This window comes from Mauremys reevesii, linkage group 13, assembly GCF_016161935.1.
Source record: "Mauremys reevesii isolate NIE-2019 linkage group 13, ASM1616193v1, whole genome shotgun sequence".
In the NCBI taxonomy this organism is placed as follows: domain Eukaryota; kingdom Metazoa; phylum Chordata; order Testudines; family Geoemydidae; genus Mauremys; species Mauremys reevesii.
In genome coordinates, this window is record NC_052635.1 from 41,006,653 (window position 1) to 41,026,544 (window position 19,892).

General features: G+C 41.5%; 1 protein-coding gene across 18 annotated transcripts in view; it reads left to right on the forward strand.

The window, feature by feature from the left end:
• Positions 1–19,892, forward strand: part of CDH4 (cadherin 4) — an 823,907-nt gene that overhangs the window by 545,868 nt on the left and 258,147 nt on the right. Inside the window, exon 1 of one of the 18 annotated variants that reach the window (XM_039498108.1) lies at positions 1,383–1,419. The exons of the other annotated variants lie outside the window; for them this stretch is intronic. Within the exon in view, the coding sequence (XP_039354042.1) occupies positions 1,398–1,419 (22 nt within the window). The 5' untranslated portion in view covers positions 1,383–1,397. Of the gene's footprint in view, positions 1–1,382; positions 1,420–19,892 lie in introns of those variants that run through there. 18 annotated transcript variants of the gene reach the window in all.

Sequence of the window (19,892 nt, forward strand, 5' to 3'; positions counted from 1 at the left end):
AGATAAATAGAATCAGGTAGATTTAGACATAACCATATAACATATTTCCAAACATGCCAATAGCACTCACCTTTGGGCTGAGATTAAACCCAAAGGGTAATGTTTTCATAAAACTATAACTGCCTTTTAACAAGTATCAGAGGGGTAGCCATGTTAGTCTGGATCTGTAAAAGCAGCAGAGAGTCCTGTGGCACCTTATAGACTAACAGACGTATTGGAGCATGAGCTTTCGTGGGTGAATACCCACTTTGTCGGATGCATGCCTTTTAACAGAGGCTTAGCAATGAAAGTCTCTCCTCACCCTATAACTACAACATCACTGGCTACAGTCATAATGTGCTACTGGTGATGAACATTCTCTGCATTTCCAAAGACCCATGTAGCATGCCAGGGCTAGGCACACAAAGTCAATCAAATCCCAAATGAAACAAGGTCTCCCTGTGATTGCCAGCCGGAGCTGTTGAGAAATGTCCTTAATTCCCAGCCCTGGTTAGAGTGACTGGAACACAGGTTGAAAATAACATTATAGGGTGTATATTTCACGGTGCTTTAAAGTGAGAAGTCTGGAGTAGCTGGCCACATAAGCGGCTTTCACGTAAACACTTCAGTTCTGCTTCACTGAAAATGGCTTAGGCGCCGATAAATGAAGCTACACACTTTGACATGGCAGAGAGTGCTATTCATTTTGTGTCTTACAATTAAATTGTCCCAGGCAAGTTAGGCCCACCCAGTATGCATCTTTCACACAGGTGCGTTTTCCGAATGCCCCACAATGACTTTCCTCTATACCCTCCCTGAGAAGGCAAGTTAAGGAGAAAACTTATTTTGTAATCTCATCTATCGGACCCATCTCTGGGTGGGACTGGAGCTAGCTGTGTGCTATAGGCAGACTATTATCTGCTGTGAACATTTAGGCCCTGATTTTCAATAGGTCATGTGTGTAATTTTGCATGTAAAAATCCATGCAAAATTGTGCTTGCACTTGCTGTGATTTTGTGCGCAAATGTGTTGTTCTTATACAAGTAGATTCTGCCTGTCTGCTGGAGTAAGAGAGGCTTTTATCTCCTTTACTCTGGTTTCCTTTGCAGGTAGTTATGTCTGGTTCTGCCCTGCACATCCCGCTGCTGTGTGAGGTGGGATAAATGATGAGCACTGATTGCAAAGATTAGTAGACACAAAATATGTGGCGTCTAAATGATTTTGACATGGATGCTGTTTAGAGTGTAAATTCCTCCTAGGTGAGGGTGCCTGATTTTTAAAATTACTTTAGCTTTTTGATCCTAATGGAATGTTATATCCAAAACACAGATTTTGTTTCACTGCAGAAGGCAGCATTTCAAGTGTTTCTGAAATCGTTAGTGTAGCCTTCTGTTGATGTGCCAGGTCCTACAAAAGGAATGCGCTTACAAAGAGAAAATGGTAAGATATAGACAAGGGGATCGCCACCGGAAGGGGTCAGTGGCCTCTTTTCATGAGTAATTTCATATCTCAAGGGTTTCATGTTCAAAGATTTTATTCTTAGGGCAGTGGGCGGTCTAATTAAATACATTATTCCATTTCATTTTCTTGGTTTCGTGTGACTCCTTAAACATGACTGACTTGGTGCAGGAATCTGTTGTACTAGCTGTGGGGGAAGAAAAATAAAGTTATGTTATCTGTAGTGAAGATGAGGGCAGGGATAAGAACCACGATCATGGGTCATCACTGGGATTGAACTCAAGACTAGGGCTGGCTGAAAATTTGCCATCAGAATTCTTTTTTTGGAACATTGGTTCTTTGACCAAAAAAATGTTTAATGGAAAGTGTCTGCTTTTTGTGGGAAATGCGGTGTTTTGTCAGAAGACCAAATGCCCCAAAACTGAAATATTTCAGTATTTGAATTTCAACTGAAAATTTTCTGTGGAAAATTTAGAGGAAACGCATTTTTAATTATTAATTCTGTTCAAACTTTCCAGGGGGAAAATGTTTTTTTATTAGCTCTTGCACTTAGACGCTAGCACCTAGACTCCAGGACCTCTAGCACTTAGAAGCATCAACTTCTACAGCTTGAGCCAAAGGATTAATTCCATTGTCTGCTAGCTGTAGTAGACTCATAACCCATATGAACCAGCCTCATTGAATAGTAGTTTACAAGAGCAGTAAAATACTTCTGTCTTTCCAAAGTGATCTGTGACATGGAATTTCAGTCCTCAATATTAGCCCATTTTATCTTATGCAGTTCACTATGGCAGTCATTAGCAGGTGTTATTTGCATGGCTAAGTCTAGATCAATAGGAGGGGAGGAAAAAAGTGTAGCTAAAATAAAAAAAAACTTGTAAATGACTTTGTTGGCTGCTTTTTGAAGCTACAACATTACGTTTCACTTCATCACTGGCTAAGAAATATAGTGTGGATACATCTTGTATATTTTTCATATTCTGGAAGCATTCCAGATTCGCTTAAAGAGTTTAGCCACCCCTCTTCTCAATTCTTTTTTTTTTTTTTAAAAAGAGAGATTAACAAGCACTTTATTCAGTGCATATGATCTGCCTATCAAGAATATTTTCAGCAGTGCACCAGTGATACACTGCAGATAGTGCTGACAGAAGCGAAAGCGAAATGTCATACTTTCAGATCCGATGCGCTCTAGAGTTGGAATAAGGCCTGTACTGCCTTCAGAGACTGACAGCTAAATCCTTCATTCTTTCAGCTTCCAACATATGGCATGAAGTAGGGTGTGAAAGATAAATTTCTTTGGATAGGCGCAGAAAATGTGTGCGACATTTTTACTGCTTGGCTGCATAGCAAGATCAAACCAGCCATGTTTTCTGAGACCAGAAATTTAATGCTTTGAAGTCATACATCCACATTGGTAATGTTAATGATGACACAGTTGATACCTGCTTAGAGTCATTAGCAGCTTACTCTGCCAGCCTAGCCATGGCCACATGGGGGAAGAGAGTCAAATCAGCCATTAGACATTCCCACCCCCTTTTCTTGTACCACCATGATTTTGTCATTATATAGGAGAAAAATTCCAGATATGATGCAAACGTCCTTTCCGGAGTTTGGAACTGTCCATGGTACCAATATAATCTTTTCTTGTTAGCAGCCTTGTACACTAGCTATTTCAGGATATTAACGTTGGCCTGCTTGCTTCAGAATGAAACCAAAGTCATAGAACCCATTTTATGTTTTAATATGTGTTTACGATTGTTTTGTTTAAGGACCACACACAGGTAGAACTGCAGTCCAGGTAGCCGATGAAGGAGTTACCTTGATTGGCTCAAGATTAACTGATGCTCTGTAATGCCAATATTACTAGAAACATTATAGGTCAAGTGTGCATTTGGCTGGCTGAGGTTTATTTTGAAGTGAGCTAGATACCAAGCTTTTGCAGACACAATAGCCATGCAAGCATGGGATGATGTTTCAGTACATGATGGAGAAAGAACATGAGGAGCAAATGCAGAAAGCAAAATAAACACAGGAAAAGCAACAGTACAGCTGAAATTTTACAGTGAAAAAGTAATCAATACACCACAAATTATAATTTCACATCTATATTTTATAATGTCCATTTCATAGGACAGGAGTAGTGGTATTTGTAATCTGCTGAATCACAGTGAGGTTTCCTGCAATAGCCTTCACCATGTTATGGTATCAAAAATAAGCCCTGACTATTGACCAGTGTAGCTCTCACTCTCATTAGGACACGTTTGTGCCAGCATCTTCTACTGTGTAAGTTATATGTTAACCTCATTCTAGGTGCTGTACATCTGTTGATCAGATATAAAATAGATTATTTCTACTTTGCTCCTTTAAAGTGCTTTTATGGGCCATAAATGTTTCTCTCTAAAAATGGGAATTTAACCTGCAAAACATATGTGAGTCTGAAGGATGGGCACAACGCAGGTAGATATCAGGGCAAGAACTCTGATTTGGGCCCATGATTAATTTTAATGGTTAGGCTGTTGGTGTGTGTTGAGACAACTGCTTCAGTGTTTTCATGTGTGCCTATGTCTGACTGTATCTATGTATTGTCTTGTGTTTTATATTTAAATGTTAAGCTCTTTGGGATGGGGCTGTCTGTCTGTTCTGCCTTTTTACAGCACCTTACACAATGGGGTCCTGGCCTTGACTAGATCTCCTAGGCACTATAATAATAATAAATAATCATAATTTTTGTAGCACACACAAAATATTGTATCAGAGGGGTAGCCATGTTAGTCTGCATCCGACGAAGTGGGTATTCATCCATGAAAGCTCATGCACCAATACATCTGTTAGTCTATAAGGTGCCACAGGACTCTTTGCTGCTTTTACAAAATATTGTGACTCAAATTGTTAATTTATTTTTTCTTAAAGATGCTTCTGAAAATCTCTAGTTGGGGGCAGGGCCTGAAGAAAATGGTAGAGATAGGTTTACTCTTTAAAAAAATTCTGGGTGCAATTCTGTTCTCTAAGGGTACGTCTTCACTACCGGCCGGATCGGCGGGTAGCAATCGATTTCTCGGGGATCGATATATCGCGTCTCATCTAGACGCGATATATCGATCCCCGAACACACTCCTGTCGACTCCAGAACTCCACCAACGCGAACGGCGGTAGCGGAGTAGACATGAGGAGCCGCGGACGTCGATCCTGCGCCGTGAGGACGGTAAGTAATTCGATCTAAGGTACTTCGACTTCAGCTACGCTATTCACGTAGCTGAAGTTGCGTATCTTAGATCGATCCCCCACCCCAGTGTAGACCTGCCCTAAGAGGTGCAGCACAGAACCTGCAGCCTGATGATAGGGGAAAGGGTAGGCATTGTGCTTTTAAGCCACCCTTGATCCTTATTGATCCTGGGAAGCTCTGGGGTCTGGAGAGGCCCTCAGCATAACTTAGATGAGGCTTGAATTTAGACAAAGGTTTCAACCCTCAGAGGAGTAAAGTTCTGGAACAACCTTCCGGGGGGACCAGTGGGGGAAAAACTCCAATTGGTTTCAAGACTGAGCTTGATACATTTATGGAAGAGATGCTATGATGAGATTGCCTACAGTGGCATGTGGCCCATCTGTGTCTGCTAGTAGAAAATATCTCCAACCACCAGAGATGAAACACTAGATGGGGAGGGCTCTGACTTAGTACAGTGAAGTCTTTACCATGTGTCTGGCTGATGGGTCTTGCTGACATGCTCAGGGTCGGGAAGGAATATGTGGGGTTGGGAAGGAATTTTTTCCCCCGGTCAGATTGACAGAGACCTTTAGAGCCTGGGGCACAGGTTACTTGCTGGTTTAAAGTAGAGTAAATGGTCGATTCTCTGTAACTTGAAGTCTTTAAATCATGATTTGAGGACTTCAGTAACTCAGCCAGAAGTGGATGGGGAGGTGGTCTGCAATGTTCAGGAGGTCAGACTAGATGATCATGATGGTCCCTTCTGGCCTTAAAATCTATGAAATAGTCCTGGGGTCCTGTCTAAGTTACAGAAGCCCACCCAAGCTATCATGTGGACCACAATGTTGCCCAGTATCTGCTGGCTGGCGTCCCCAGGCCAGAGAGCCAGGGGCGGACGGCTGAAGGCAGGAGGAACAGCAGAAGGAGATGCCTGATAGACCTAAGCTGGAGAGCCAAAGTCAAGGGCTAGAGAGGGCTTAAGGAAGGGACAGCAGCAGAGACCAGGACCGTGAGGCAGTGAGAGAACCTGGAGTAGTGTGGGATGCTCCCAGCACAGAGACTGTGGGAGTTCCAGCTGTGAATAGTAGGTTTGCACCCCAGAAGGAAGGGCTGGGATGGTTGTCTTGGCAGGGGGATGGAGGTGTGGTAGAAGACACCAGGGTATGGTAAGAACAAGGTCAGATTTTGTGGATTCCATGCACTGGGGGTAATATGGACTATGTTTTGGGACTTTTTTTAGGGACTCTCTGCACTATGTTTTGATAATAAAGTAAGTTAATGGGCTAGAGGATAAGCTGGCTTGGGGACCCAAGAGGAAAACTGAGGCCAGGGGATACTTGTAGGGTGGCCGGAGGCTATGAGGGGCTACCTGGCAGGAGGCCACTTGTTCATCTTGCCCTTTGTATTTTCTTATGGCATGGAGAGCTATGTTTGAAACATAATTTCTCAAAACAGAGCTTTAATTCTATGATTCACACTTCTAAAATTAAACATTCAAGTACCAATAATAATACAAAAAGTAAGTGTTCTGGCTAATTCTAAAATAATCCAGCTATTGAACAGATTAGTGTTATTTTTGCAAGAGCGGCAAATATTTTCCATAGAACAATAGAAACTGAACATTGTCGCTGCCAGTTGTATGTGTGTGAGGGTTTTTTTTAATGCTGAGAGTTCTAGTTTCATGATCATATATAATTATGCATTTACAGAAAAATACAAAAGTACTAACTCATATGGATGCAGACATGGGATATATATATTAAACCATAAGTCTCCTACTTAGGTCTGGAACAGAGAATCTGGGTATTTTACAGTACCTGATTCCCATCTAAGTGTTCTGATGGGGTAAAATGTCTTTTATCTCTATAATAGAGAAGTACAGTAGTGATTGAGTCTTGGATCTGATATTACACCCATTGAAGTAAATGCCAGCACTCCCATTGACTCCAGGTGAGCGGGACAACTCACACAAGGAAGGTGAGCAGGGTTGAGTGAATTTCCTTGAAAAAAAAATAGCTTCAAAAAATTCCCCCACAAAAAAAGTTCTGCAGAATTTGACATTTCCCAGAAGTTCCCATGATCCTAGGAATTATCTATTTTAGCTCTGACCCTGCAATCAGATCCATGCAGGTGGACTTGTGCACCTATGTAGACCTCCACTAAAGTCAACCAAGCTCTGTGTAAACACAAGGGGTCTTCTCCCATAGATTTGATTGCCTGATTGGGGCCTTTGTTTACACCTGTTCGTAATTGGAAAACAGAACTTGAGAATTTGTCAAAGCTGTATGCAAAAATTCAAATTAGAATCCAGTTAAATCCAGTTGCATCACTCCTTTTAAATGAGAAGACATGCCCATCCCTATCCTGAGACTTCAGGCAGAACTACTTAATCCTGTGTTTATGAATATTTTCCCATTTTGTATTTTATTGCTTAACCTTGTAGGCATTCTGATTTTGCAATTAATTATTCCACTGTATATGAAAGTCTTGCACAGCCTTGATTTAGTGCTGTTGAAATTAAACAGGGAGGCAAAACCACTATTGATAATTACACAAATTTCATATATCTGTGTATGTATCTTAAATCAAGAAAAACTCTTTGTTTGGACTGGTGCTGCAGATTTGATAGTGTTCAGTAACTCTAATTATAGGCTATGGAAATTTGGAAAAATCTCATAATGCTTATTTACAGTTTACCATTTTTTCCCCCCAAAAAAAGTACGTTGAAGGATTTTGCAATTAATCTTCAGTTTCATTTGATGGGAATTTAGAATTCTTGATCTACATCTCTCACTTGTTGCATAAAGCAAATATACAGGACAGCATTTAGCATAACATGTCCTTTATGTACTCTGGTATATATGCTATTCTTAAGAATAAAGGTATTTCTAGTATAAGTTTCAATCAAGAATAGAATCGAAGAAATGCAGCACTGTTAATTCTGGGTAGATCTTTAATGGTACGGGCATTGTTGATGTGCTTAAGATATCAAGGGAACAAGACTATCCAATTAAATGAACATTAAAAAAAAATTCCCACTGTTCTCTATGACATAAGCAATCCTGTTAATGTTGTAATATATAACTAGAACCCGTGGAATCCTGTGTCACTTCAGACAATTTTGTAGAGACGACATTTTTCATCTAAAGCTCTAGTAAAGTCTTACCTATACATATGCCCAGTCAGACAAAGAGGACAGACAATCTTTCCACAAGCTGTTGCTGCCAACATTGGCAACGGTGGTTCCAGCACTACTTGGTAGAAGACAGAAGCTTGCAATAAGGACATCCTTTCCTAAACAAATGAGCTTTTAGTGTCCTGTGTCTTCTATGCTACCTGTCCTGCAAGGTGTTGTATGTGTCCTATGTGGGAGGGGGAATTGAGGGCATGAAGCTGAGGGCCCACTCTGCAGAATTGGGCCTTTACAGTCAAGATCTGTGTAGGAGAGTTGTTTTCCTTTTTGCGATCTGCCTAGCATCAGTCATTAACTTATTATAGTTATGGGGCTTCATTTTCCATGATTAAGCTAGATAAGAACAGATCCCAATAACTTCAAGTTTTATGCACACCTGAAATCCTGATGCTTACTTTTCTCTTTAACTTTCATGTTTTTATCTTCTCATTTGATGTTGGGATTTTTATTGTTTCCTCTGATAACACTGGGAGCTTTATCCTGCTCCCACTAAAGACAATTGTCCAAATTCTGTGACACTCCTTTCCTGTCTTGGAAAAGGGGATGGAGCAAAGCCACTATTTCATCTCCGAAACACTGGGCCCTGCTGAGAGCTGCTTGCTCTAGGTTAGAGCAGCTAACGACAGCCCCCAATGGGCTGCTGTGCTGCCAGGAATAGTTGGAGTGCAGTCTGCTCCAGCCACATCCTTTGCTGCCAACTCAGCCCTTTCCTTCCCATCCCCACCTCCAGCACCCTCTGTACCACTGGAATACTCCTTATTCCTGGGGGAGATCCAGCCAGTGCCATTCCAGTGGTAGAAAAGCTGCCATGGAGCAGAGTCTGGCCTGTTGGCTTCAATGGAAAGCATATTGTCCTTAGTCCTCCTTCTCTGCCTCACATTAGATGAGCACCCAGCTCCTATGATTGCACCCAGCTCCTGTGGTTGCAACTTTCTGTTCCCATAACATCAAGAATACAAAGACAAATCAAAGAATAATACATAGGAAAGCTTCTTTCTGAATTTGGTTCTAAGGATTACATTTGCCGCTTGCACAGGTAATTCCTGGACTGACCTTCTGCATTGGAGCACATTGTAAGTAAGGTGCTTGTAAGATGATCCCTGCGGTGTCTTTATAAATCTTAGCAATACATGACAGACAGCAGTTAGCTGAAACAGCAGGCAGCAAGTGGCCTGTGGGACACTTAAAAAAAGGGACACTCTGACATGCTATCCATCAGAAAAGGGCTGCTTTTGTATCACTGCAGGGGAGAACAAGGAGGTGCGCTAAATAAAAGTTGGATTTAATCATAGTCTGACTTCATAATATCACTCTCACCTCACCCTCTGGATTGCAACTTCCTAGTGAAGAGCTAGTTAGTTTTAATGATAGAAGTTTAGAATCGTATTGAAATTTAAATTAGGCTAATGACTAGTGATATGGCTAAAGGGTATAATTTACAAAACACAAATCTCTTATGCAAAAGTGTGTGTGTTCAATACCACACATGAAAATCCCATAATTTTGTTTTCATTCATTTGAAGCCCCAAATCAAACACTAAAATCTTGTTAACATTTCCAAGGCTGAAAAACACACCATTAAGCCTATGTCGGCTTTGCCTGGCAGAAACTGTCTTGGAAAGACAAACTCCCATCTTCAAACATACCAGACACTAGCTTGAAAGCTCTTTTTTTTCCTTCTCTGGTTTAGGGTCAGGATTTTCAGAAGGGGCTCAGCATTCACAACCAGGGCTACATTTACAGAAGGGCTCAGTGCCCACAGTTGGGGGCCAGATTTTCAAAGCACTGAGCTCCCATTTAGGCACCTAATTTAGTGGCCAGGTTTTTCGCAAGAACTCAGGACACAGGGGACTGAGCTCTTTTGACCAACTGGCCATGTACGTCACAATGGAACACGGAGCGCTTTTGAAAATCTGACCCTCACTTAGATGACGGAAGTGACACAGTAGGAGCTGCTGGAGCTCTGATCTCTTGACAATCTGGCCCCAAGTGTCTACAGTAGGCCTATATTGTACTGGCAAAGACCAGCAGATTTGGAAATCATGTGAGATAAACCCTGTTGTTTTAATAAGGGTATTCAGCTTAGAAGACATTGGGAAGCACTGAAGTTTTAATTCATACACACCAAAAATACCTTGTGAATGAGTGGAGGATGTCACAGATACAACACGCCTGACACTAAGCCACAAAAGGAATGAAAAGTTGTGTCACCAGCAATCAACACCATTTACTCCTCTTCCCACTTTACCATACCACAACTACTAAACACCCCCTAAACTTTTCTTTCTCTTTTTGGCATGTATCCCCTCATAGGCTCAGCACCCACCAGGCACGGCTGTTCAGTGGCACTGCTGATCAGCAGTTTGGAGGCGCCACCAAACAGCTGTTTGGCGGCTCAGGAAGGGGTTTGGGGAAGGGCAGAGAGCAGTGAGTGGTGGTTGGGCAGGAGCATCAGGGAAGGGGGGGCTTTGAGGGAAGAGGCAGATTGGGGGTGGGGCCTCAGAGTAGAGCAGGGCTGGAGCACTCCAGGGTAAAAGTAAAAGTAAAAAGGCACCTATGCCTCTCCCCACTCCCTTGGTTGGTCTTTCCACCTGTTCATTCATTCAGTAAAAGGCTCTACAGGCAGTTCTCAGACTTATGACACAATTGGTTCCTGAAAATTGCATCGTAAGTGGAAACGTTGTAACTCAGAACCGCAATCCACTCCATTGCGGGACAGAGTGTCATAAGTCGAAACCAATGGTCATAAGTCAAATCAGGGTGTCAGTTCAGAAACATCGTAAGTGCTGTTTGTCTTAAGTCGAACGTCATAAAGTCGAGGACTACCTGTACACTATCTGGGCTGGGGGAGCGGTGGTGGCATTGGTGGGTTTATTGGGGGAGCTATGCTCACATATCTGATCTGTGTACAGAGAGAGCACAGAAAGTAGGCTAGTGAGGTGTTTGCTGAGCCTGTAGCATGTCTGGATCAACTGCTCCTGTGACCAGTGGTGTTAGGAGGCCCCACCGCAGAAGCAATGCAGGGAGGTAGGTTACAAGAGTCTGCCAAATGCTCTAGCCATGGAAGCCCATTTCCAGAGAGATGTTGGAGAGGATCCAGGCTTCCACAGCTCTTCCAACCCCTTCTGCCGCTCTTCTCTGCTCCACAGCTTAGATGAGTCCAACTCTCTGACCATTAATTGGTAGAAGGAGACCCTAATGGTTAAACTCCACTAAAGTATCAAAAGCTAGAAGAGGAGGGTAAAACTATGCTGGCAAATGGACTTTTCAGTTTCTACTGCCAAAAAACTGAACTAAACTGAAAATTGCCTACGCCTGCCAGTATTAAGAGGCACGAAGCCTTTACGTGCTATGTTTTTGAATAACGCATGAATTGCTCCGTCTCGCTGACATTTAAAACAACATAGAAACTAAAATCTCTTTTATGCCCAGTCCTTGTAGTTCAGTGTGTACAGCAATTCAGACTTCCATGAAAACATCACTCAGGTGGGATACTAATGGCCAGTCCAATTCTGAAGTGAACATCATTTTCCCATTAGAATCAAATGTTTCTTGGTATCTCTAGAAGCTAAAGTGTGCACGCAATAAAAACCACTGACGTTTATGAGGTTCTTTAACAATATAGCAGTAAGTATCTGACTTCTAGTATTTTAATTTCATATAGGCATTTAATTGCATGGTACATTCAGTGACATGGTTGAACTGAAAAGAGTTACATTAGAGCACCATATTGAATATCTTGTCATTTGTATAACAGAACTCTTTCCTTTCTCATGACTTCCTATTTTAAGATGATGACGTTGTGAGTCAATTTGCCTTCTTGAGTGCACTTACAAGATTGCAGGATGTACGAGCTGTACCCGGTCATCTCAGACTAATGCTAAGCCACTTAACACCTAACACAAGCATATTTTTTAAAAAGGTGAAATAATAATAAATTAAAGATCAGCTCACCCGGGTACTCAAGATGCTGTGCAGTAAAATAAAATAAAATACAATACTGTATTTGGGGGGGGATGGATAGCTCAGTTGTTTGAGCATTGGCCTGCTAAACCCAGGGTTGTGAGCTCAATCCTTGAGGGAGCCATTTGGGGATTGGTCCTGCTTTGAGCAGGGGGTTGGACTAGATGACCTCCTGAGGTCCCTTCCAACCCTAATAATCTATGATTCTGTGACTATATTATGTTAAGAAGAAATAAAACCTTAAATTTCAACCAAATAAAATCAATGGAAGGGATCAACAATGACAATAATTTAGACGGAAAGATGGGCCAACGGAGGGAAGAGATGGATGCCAGGGTCAAAGAGTTCTATATCCTAGGGCCAGCACAGCAAAGGATGAGTGATCTTCCATGTGATTATGGGATGCCTAGAAGTTGAGTGATGCACGTCAAGAGGAGGCTCAAGAGATCTATAACATAAACAAGGCCTGCCCCTTTTGGAACTTTTACAGGCAAACATTCCATTATCAAGTTAGTCTGGCCCATCATGGCCAACCAGTGTTTTCTAAACACATTGGGTGGATGTACTATTATTACATTATTATTAAATCTAAATCAGGATATAGAAGCAGTCATATTAATGCTAAATTGTGCACACCTTATCCTGGCAAAACTCCCACTGAAGTCAGTGGGGTTTTTACCTATGTCAGGACTGCAAGATTGAAACCTTGGTATCATAAAAAAGTCCCCAATTTGTTTTGTGCCTAATTATCTGTTTCATTATCCTGGCTTTACTTAACATCATGGATAACAATAGAGTTATACTGTGGTAAAACTTGTGTAACGGGGGATGTGTGTGAATCCAGACTGGGTTGGTTGGTTGGGTTTGGTTATTGCACATGTGTTTATAAAAATGCATGTTAGGATTGTAAGGTAAACAGTAAACACGTTATATTGTAATCCATACGTTGTAAATTTTGGGGGGCAAGGAGTTTGCCTTTTATATTGCGTTGTACAACATGGAGCACACTATCAGCTCTTAACAAAATAATGGTAATGTTAATTCATAAATGAAATGCAGTATCGAGTGACTCCTATACCAGTGTTTATGGTCCACCGTGAAGATTTGTGTAGAAAACGTGTGCTGTAAAGAAAAAAATCTGGGTTTGGGAGTGTTTTTTTGGATTTGAAAGGTATGTGCAATTGTCCTCAGGCGAACAATGTATGATCCAGTGCCTGAATACAGAATTGTGAATCATGTTACCGCTGCGTCACAAAAGCAATGGCATTCTTGTTCTCCACATTTCATAGTACTGGCATTTTTTCATTGCATACTATTTGTTTTCATTTAATATGAGGTGAAAACCATTAATACGATGACACCTCAGAGAGAGAAGCTGAATGGCACAAGGAAGAATTTTTTCCACATGACAGTCTGTTGTTATAATGGGTGGGAATGAAAATGAACACTCTTTCTGAGTTTCCCAATTCTGATATTCAGATGAGGTGTGTGTGATCCAAGCTCTGCATTCCTACTGGTGTTCCATTTGCTCAGCCTGGTCCCAGGCCAGATGAGAGACCAGGTTGAACCAGCAGAGTGCTAGTTATCATGCTCCCTACTTTTTCCTCCAAAAGACCTGACTGCATTTGACCTGGTAAACCCTTTCCATCCTTTAAACCTCTCTAGACAGAGTGGGAGCAAAGAATCCTCACAGACACACTTGAACTCCAAGGAGCTCTGCATGGGTGCAGGAGTCCACTTGCAGTACTGCGGCTTTAGGTTCCCCTCCTTTCAATAAAGATTGGGGGCGTGTCCTCTGGCTTGGCTTACAAGTTCTCAAACTCTTCATGTGGCTACAGATATAGGCTTTTTATTCAGAGAGTTTTATTTCACCCTGAGAGTGAATGTAGGAATGACTCATGGCACCCTGACAACCAGAGGTGAGGCAGGAGGTAAAGAGAGAGACAACCAGACCTGTGTTTTGAAGATTTCAGTGCCTTGGCAGCCCAATTACTCCAAATGTAATGGAACACACATCTGAATTTGACCCATGCACATCCCTGTTTCTAGGTGTCCCTTGAGGAGTTTTAATAGAACCAGGTGAAATCTATTCCTAGACATTGACAATTTATTTCTAATGCCCCTTCACTGAATATATAAACATTTATACTCTCGCATACCAACCACACCCTGATGCTGGTGCATTGGGCAGATTCTGCATTTATCATCAGCTTATCACACTGCTTGTATTGTATGTACCCATCCTCCCATATCAAAGAGCAGAGGAGGAAAATATCCCCATGTGCAGGGACAAAATATAAATTAGTGCAAAATCCCATGCACGAAAGTATTATTGTGTCCTCAGATAGTATTATCAATGACCGGGATCCAATGGCTGCTGATACATCCCATCACTGTCAGTTACCGATAGATGTGCTAGAGGACTTGGTCACTCATGAACAATGTTCACCAGCAAATTGACAATTGGATAAAACTGATAGTTCAGCCAAGTAAGTTCCAAAGTGCTTTACAATCTGCAAAATTAATCAGTGGATTGTCAGACAACTACAGACTTATTACTTTTTAATGGCATTTTTTATTACTTGCTAATTATAAGGTGAAAAGGCGTGAGAGGCAGCTAGTATTATAGTTCCTTAAGTAAATTAGAGCAGAAGGTCACCATAAATTGAAAAGTTATTAACTTCATACTTTGCTGGAGATATAAAGCTTATCATTATAAAACATAGGAATACATATACTCTCCTTTTTTTAATGTCCACAGATGGCACAAGCTAATTATTCTCATTTGTATAGCACCTTACACCTCTGTAGATTTTTTTTCCAGAATATTGAAAAACAGATGATCACGTCTGTTTTTGTAGCTGTGTGAGAGTTTTTTCATTAACAAGATCAGGCAGGACCATCTGTGTGTTCTAGTAAAAAGTTTACCACCAACAGTGAATTCCAAACTTTCAAACAATGGATGAATGCATAATTTGTCATGTGTAAATACAATGCATTGGTTCATTGTCTATGTAGCTAACTCACATATTTCCAAAGACATTTCTGTCTTGAAAGGAAAATGAGTCACACTGTAAATTGAACAGGAGTACTTGTGGCACCTTAGAGACTAACAAATTTATTTCAGCATGAGCTTTCGTGAGCTACAGCCCACTTCATCGGATGTAAATTATCTTCCTCGTATAAGCCCCAATTCAGCAAGGTATTTAGGCATGTGCCTAACTTTTTAGGTGTGTGTGTGTGATCCCAAGGAATCTACATGTGCTTAAAGTTAGCCATAGGCTTAAGTACCTTGCTGAATTGGGACCATCATGGCTTAATTTAGTTTAGTAAAACAATTATAATATCTTAACTTTGAATACACCTGACAATGAAATCAATAATTGGTTCTTTCTCTTTCCTACCATAGAGACCACTTGAAGGAAGCAAAGTGGCTAAGTGCTTAGTAAGTGTGATTCTTCAAGATTGTTGCCCCTGAACTGCCCTTTCATTTTCACACTACCCAGCCACCTCCCTCACTTCCTCGGATCCTGTCTTTCACTGCTTTGAGAAAAAAAATGGTTTCTTGTTTTGTTTTGTTTTTAACCTCAGGGTAACTAACATCTGTAAACTATTTCCAGGTAAAAATACAGTGAGGACAGGCATTTTCGTTTTATCCTGCGGTAAATTAGGTGAGGTCAACCCTAGGTGGGGGTATAGTGTTAACCATGCCTAGTTTTCACTGTTTTACTATGGGATCCTTCATGTGCACTAGTTACTCTGAGGTAAAAAATGAACGTTTTTTAGCAGTGAAGACAAGGCTTCAGAGTTTTACTCTCATAAGACTCTTATCCCTGGTCTACCCTACAGTTAGATTGGTGTAAGACAGCTTACATCGACGTAACTCTGTAAGCATCAGCACTAAAATGTAGCTCCCTCCCGTGTAACTCACCCACTACACTGACTTAATAACTCTACCTCCACGAGAGGCATAGTGCTTAAGTAGATATAGTTAGGTCGACACAGTGGCTGCGGTTTGCTGCTCCCGGCCAATGGGAGCTGCTGGAAGCGGCACGGGCCGAGGGACATACTGGCCGCAACTTCGAGCAGCCCAACTGGCCTGCACAGTGAACCGTGGCCAGTGGGAGCTGCGATCGGCCAGACCTGTGGACAGGGCAGGTAAACAAACTAGCCTGGCCTGCCAGGGGCTTTCCAAACACAAGCAGCGACCCCAGTTTGAGAAACACTGGTATAGAGTATGTTTTTTCCATCAATACCCCTTTTTTTTTTGGAAACATATTGCTTCCTGATGGCTGCTTTGCCAATGAGCTACTTCCCTCTTGGTTGATGCTAGCCCCCACCTATCAAATCACTCTATTTATTGGCTGGTGCAAGGATAGTCCTGTTACATAAAGGCAACCACATAATAATACCCATAAATCTTTAGGTACCAGTTTTCTCCTGTGAGGGACTATGAGGGAGCACATTTTCAGGATCTGCCACATTTGCAAAAATTGGGTTCAGCAAGAAATACTGGTGCCTCCTACATTTTTATTGTTTTGGTTCAAGCTCAGATGTGCTTTGCAGCGCAGACACCGCACTTGCTATGATTCCTTTGGCTTACTCTTAATAATAATAATATATGGCGATATACCTATCTCATTGAGCTGAAAGGGGCCTTGAAAGGTCATTGAGTCCAGCCCCCTGCTTTCACTAGCAGAACCAAGTACTAGATTGTACCCCAGCTCCTTGAGTGGCCCCCTCAAGGATTGAACTCAGAACCCTGGGTTTAGCAGACTAATGCTCAAACCACTGAGCTATCCCTCCCCCTTATGGCTGTGTTTTTAATGATAGGCATGCTTCCAAGTAACGCTCAACTTTTTGCTTTCTCATTAAATGCACAGGCTAGGGAAAGATTGCATGCTTTCTTGCCATAAGCTATCATAGGAAAATGCACACACAATGCGTATTCTATCCTTTTATGACTTGAAAGACATCAACAGCCCAAAGATCATTCCTGTATTTTTCCAAACACATAATTATATATCTTTTACAGAGTAACCTCTCTAAACTAAGAAAACAAAAGTTTTCATCTGTGTACTCCCCCATAAAACAAAAAGAGGAACCCTGGTTACTTTTCAACAAAGGCTCCCAGCCTAATAGTTGTGTTGTAGGAAGATCAATAGCCCAGTAATGATCTAGCTTTCTGCCTTTATATAAGCTGCAGGATATTGCTATGGGTTTGATTACTTTAACTCAGTATTGTGAGATGATAAACTACCTTTTAATAGAACATTAACATTAATCTAAACAAGATTAGTGGTGCAAAGCATTGTATGAATAAGTTAGCTCAATTAAAACAGATGGTCTTCCATGCTGAATTCTGTTATGTTAATACATCCCCATTCTCCCCTCCCCTCCGCACTGTAGCTGAGCTCAGCTGTGTGCTGCAGCACTCATTTTATCATCTTTTATTCTGTGAGCTTTTCAGAAATTCATATTTATCAAATTATTTCTGAATGATTAACAAAAGATTTGTACATTTTCTTCTAATTATACGTGTGTCATTAATCTTCACTATTTCTTTTGCCCCAAACATTTTAGAGAAGGTGGAGTGTGATATGATTCAGCAATTAGAATTGGCTTTAAGCATCATTAAGGCTGTCTAAAACGGGAGGGAGAGAAGAAAACATCTAAGGCGGCAGCAGCAGCATTAATGTGTAGTGTTAGCCAAAATTAATGATCAAACTTTGCATCCTAGCATCTTAATATTGTCTCAGGCAAAATGGCTTTAAGTTTGGAAGCAATACGCGGTTGAAATCTAATCACTAGATTTCCCCCCCAGACAAGCTTTTACTGTTCATTAATAGAAGAAACACAGTTTTGTTGCTTCAGGTATGAAGATGTTGGTTTTTTTCCCCTGGTCAAAAACACAGCAACGTTCTCAAATATATTAGAAAGCCTTAAAGCTTTTTGGAATTGTTTAACTTCTTGTTTCTAAAAAAAATCGATAGGACAAATTCATCCCAGGTATAATTCTATTGATGCTAGTGGTCTTAATAAGCCATATTCAGGCTTTGTGTAAGCAGACACAATTTGACCTCACCCCAGCCTTCACCCTGAGACAGGGAATAGAACGTACTGAAATGTGAGGGGAATTGGAAGTGGAAACATGCAACAATTTTAGAAGGATTTCTGCTTCCTTTTCTGGCCATCCTGAAATCTTCTTGCATCCTTTGGGCCAGCTCCTGACCCCCACCTATGCCAGTGTCGGAAAGCTGCCTTAATTAGAAGGCTGAGGATTCCCCTGGCATGGGAATATACCCAGGTGCAGCAGAACCAGTGTTGCTGGCAGTAAGGATTGATCTCTAGCTGCATAACACCCCCTTGGGGTTCATTATTAGCTTGTGTAGACTAGCCCTGAGGTGGGTCTAAATTGTACTGGTCACTGGATTGGCTCCAGTCTGCACCCAGGATGAAGTGGGCAGAGTTTGGAAAGGTGATGGGACAGAACTTGTTTCCCTCTCTTCATGTTCCACACTGAGCAGAGCTTAACCAGAGGATGAGGCATTTTTTCTTCCCTCTTCCATACCCCCTCCCACTAATATAATTTCAGTTTGAAATCGAGAGAGCTGTGGACAATTACGAATGCAAAATGTAACAGAGAGATATTTGAACCCAGACTCATCTCTAAGAGTCCCAGGAATACCGAGTGTCTCCAGAGTTCAGGGTTTTGCCTATGCAATAGGCACCTGGACACTGTGGTTCATCTATTGCATGGGATATTAAAAATTTGGTCCCACTATTTTGAATATATGTTAATAATCATGCAATCAATCCCTTGCCATCCCTTGGATATTTGGCCCTCTATGTTATGTATATTTTTGTTGCTGTGTAATCTGGATTTGAAAAAAAAAGTTTACTTTTAAGTTAAAAAGATCAAATTGCTTATCTTCCGAGTCCTATGTTCATAAATAAAGAACAGATTCATAATGGCCTGATTGATACCGTATTCAGCATTAAGAAAACAAGCACAAATGATCATTTTTCATATTTGAACAGGTCTCCATTGTGCAATTTGTGGTGGAGGTGTGACTCATTTTCTGGGCCAGACATCCTCCGAGATCTGTATGCACAGCTCATGTTAGCATCAATGGGAGCTATACATCTGAATCTGTCTGGATCTCACAAATAGGATTATGTGGTGAGGGACAGCTGTTAATTAATGGTTCTCATTGAAGAAGAGGTGATAGAAGCCAGAAGCATTACTCATTCCTCTCTGATTTAAATAATATTAATTTTAAATGAAGTTTTAGTGAACAGTTTTGGATGATACAGCCCTTCATCTGTGAGCTAAGAATTGCTAATGGGCAAGTGGGAGCATTGGCTTTTCATTGTTAGTGTTTCCTCAGCTTTATTATAAAGCAGTGGTCCCCAACCTTTTCATCTGGCGGGCGCCAGACGAAGGATCGTGGTGGTGGTGGAGCATCCACCGAAATGCCGCCGAATTTCTGCGGCGTTTCGGTGGCGACATCTCTCAATGACATCACTTGCTGCCGACAAGTGACATCATCGAGAGGCATCGCTGCCAAAACGCCACAGAAATTCGGCGGCATTTTGGCAGATGCTCCACCGCCGGCCAGGACACGGGCGCATTTAGATGCCCCTGCGGGCGCCATGGCACCTGCGGGCACCACGTTGGGGACCTCTGTTATAAAGGATCTGAAATTACTTTAGTGCATAAATAACTCTGAAATATCAGCCATCCACCAAAGATAAGCAACCAGGAAATAATTGAAAAATGGAGAAGGTGTTTTATGTGGAGGTGAGTAAACTTGAGAAAATTCACCTGGAGAATAAGCTTTCTTTCCACGAAGTCTACACTAGATTTTGTGAACTTGAGGGTTAGCTCGCTGAAAATATCCTTTCAGATTTACAGCAATACAGAATCCAGGAGACCCAAATGCAAATCCTCAGTTAATCATGTCAAGAGCAAATAATCACCTCATGTGAGAACTCCATTTGGGCAACAGGAGTCATGTTGGGTAGTAGGGAGAAAGCCTAGTGGCCGCTCCGCTAATAACGGAGCACAGATGAAAGAGGATGTTCGGTCACTTG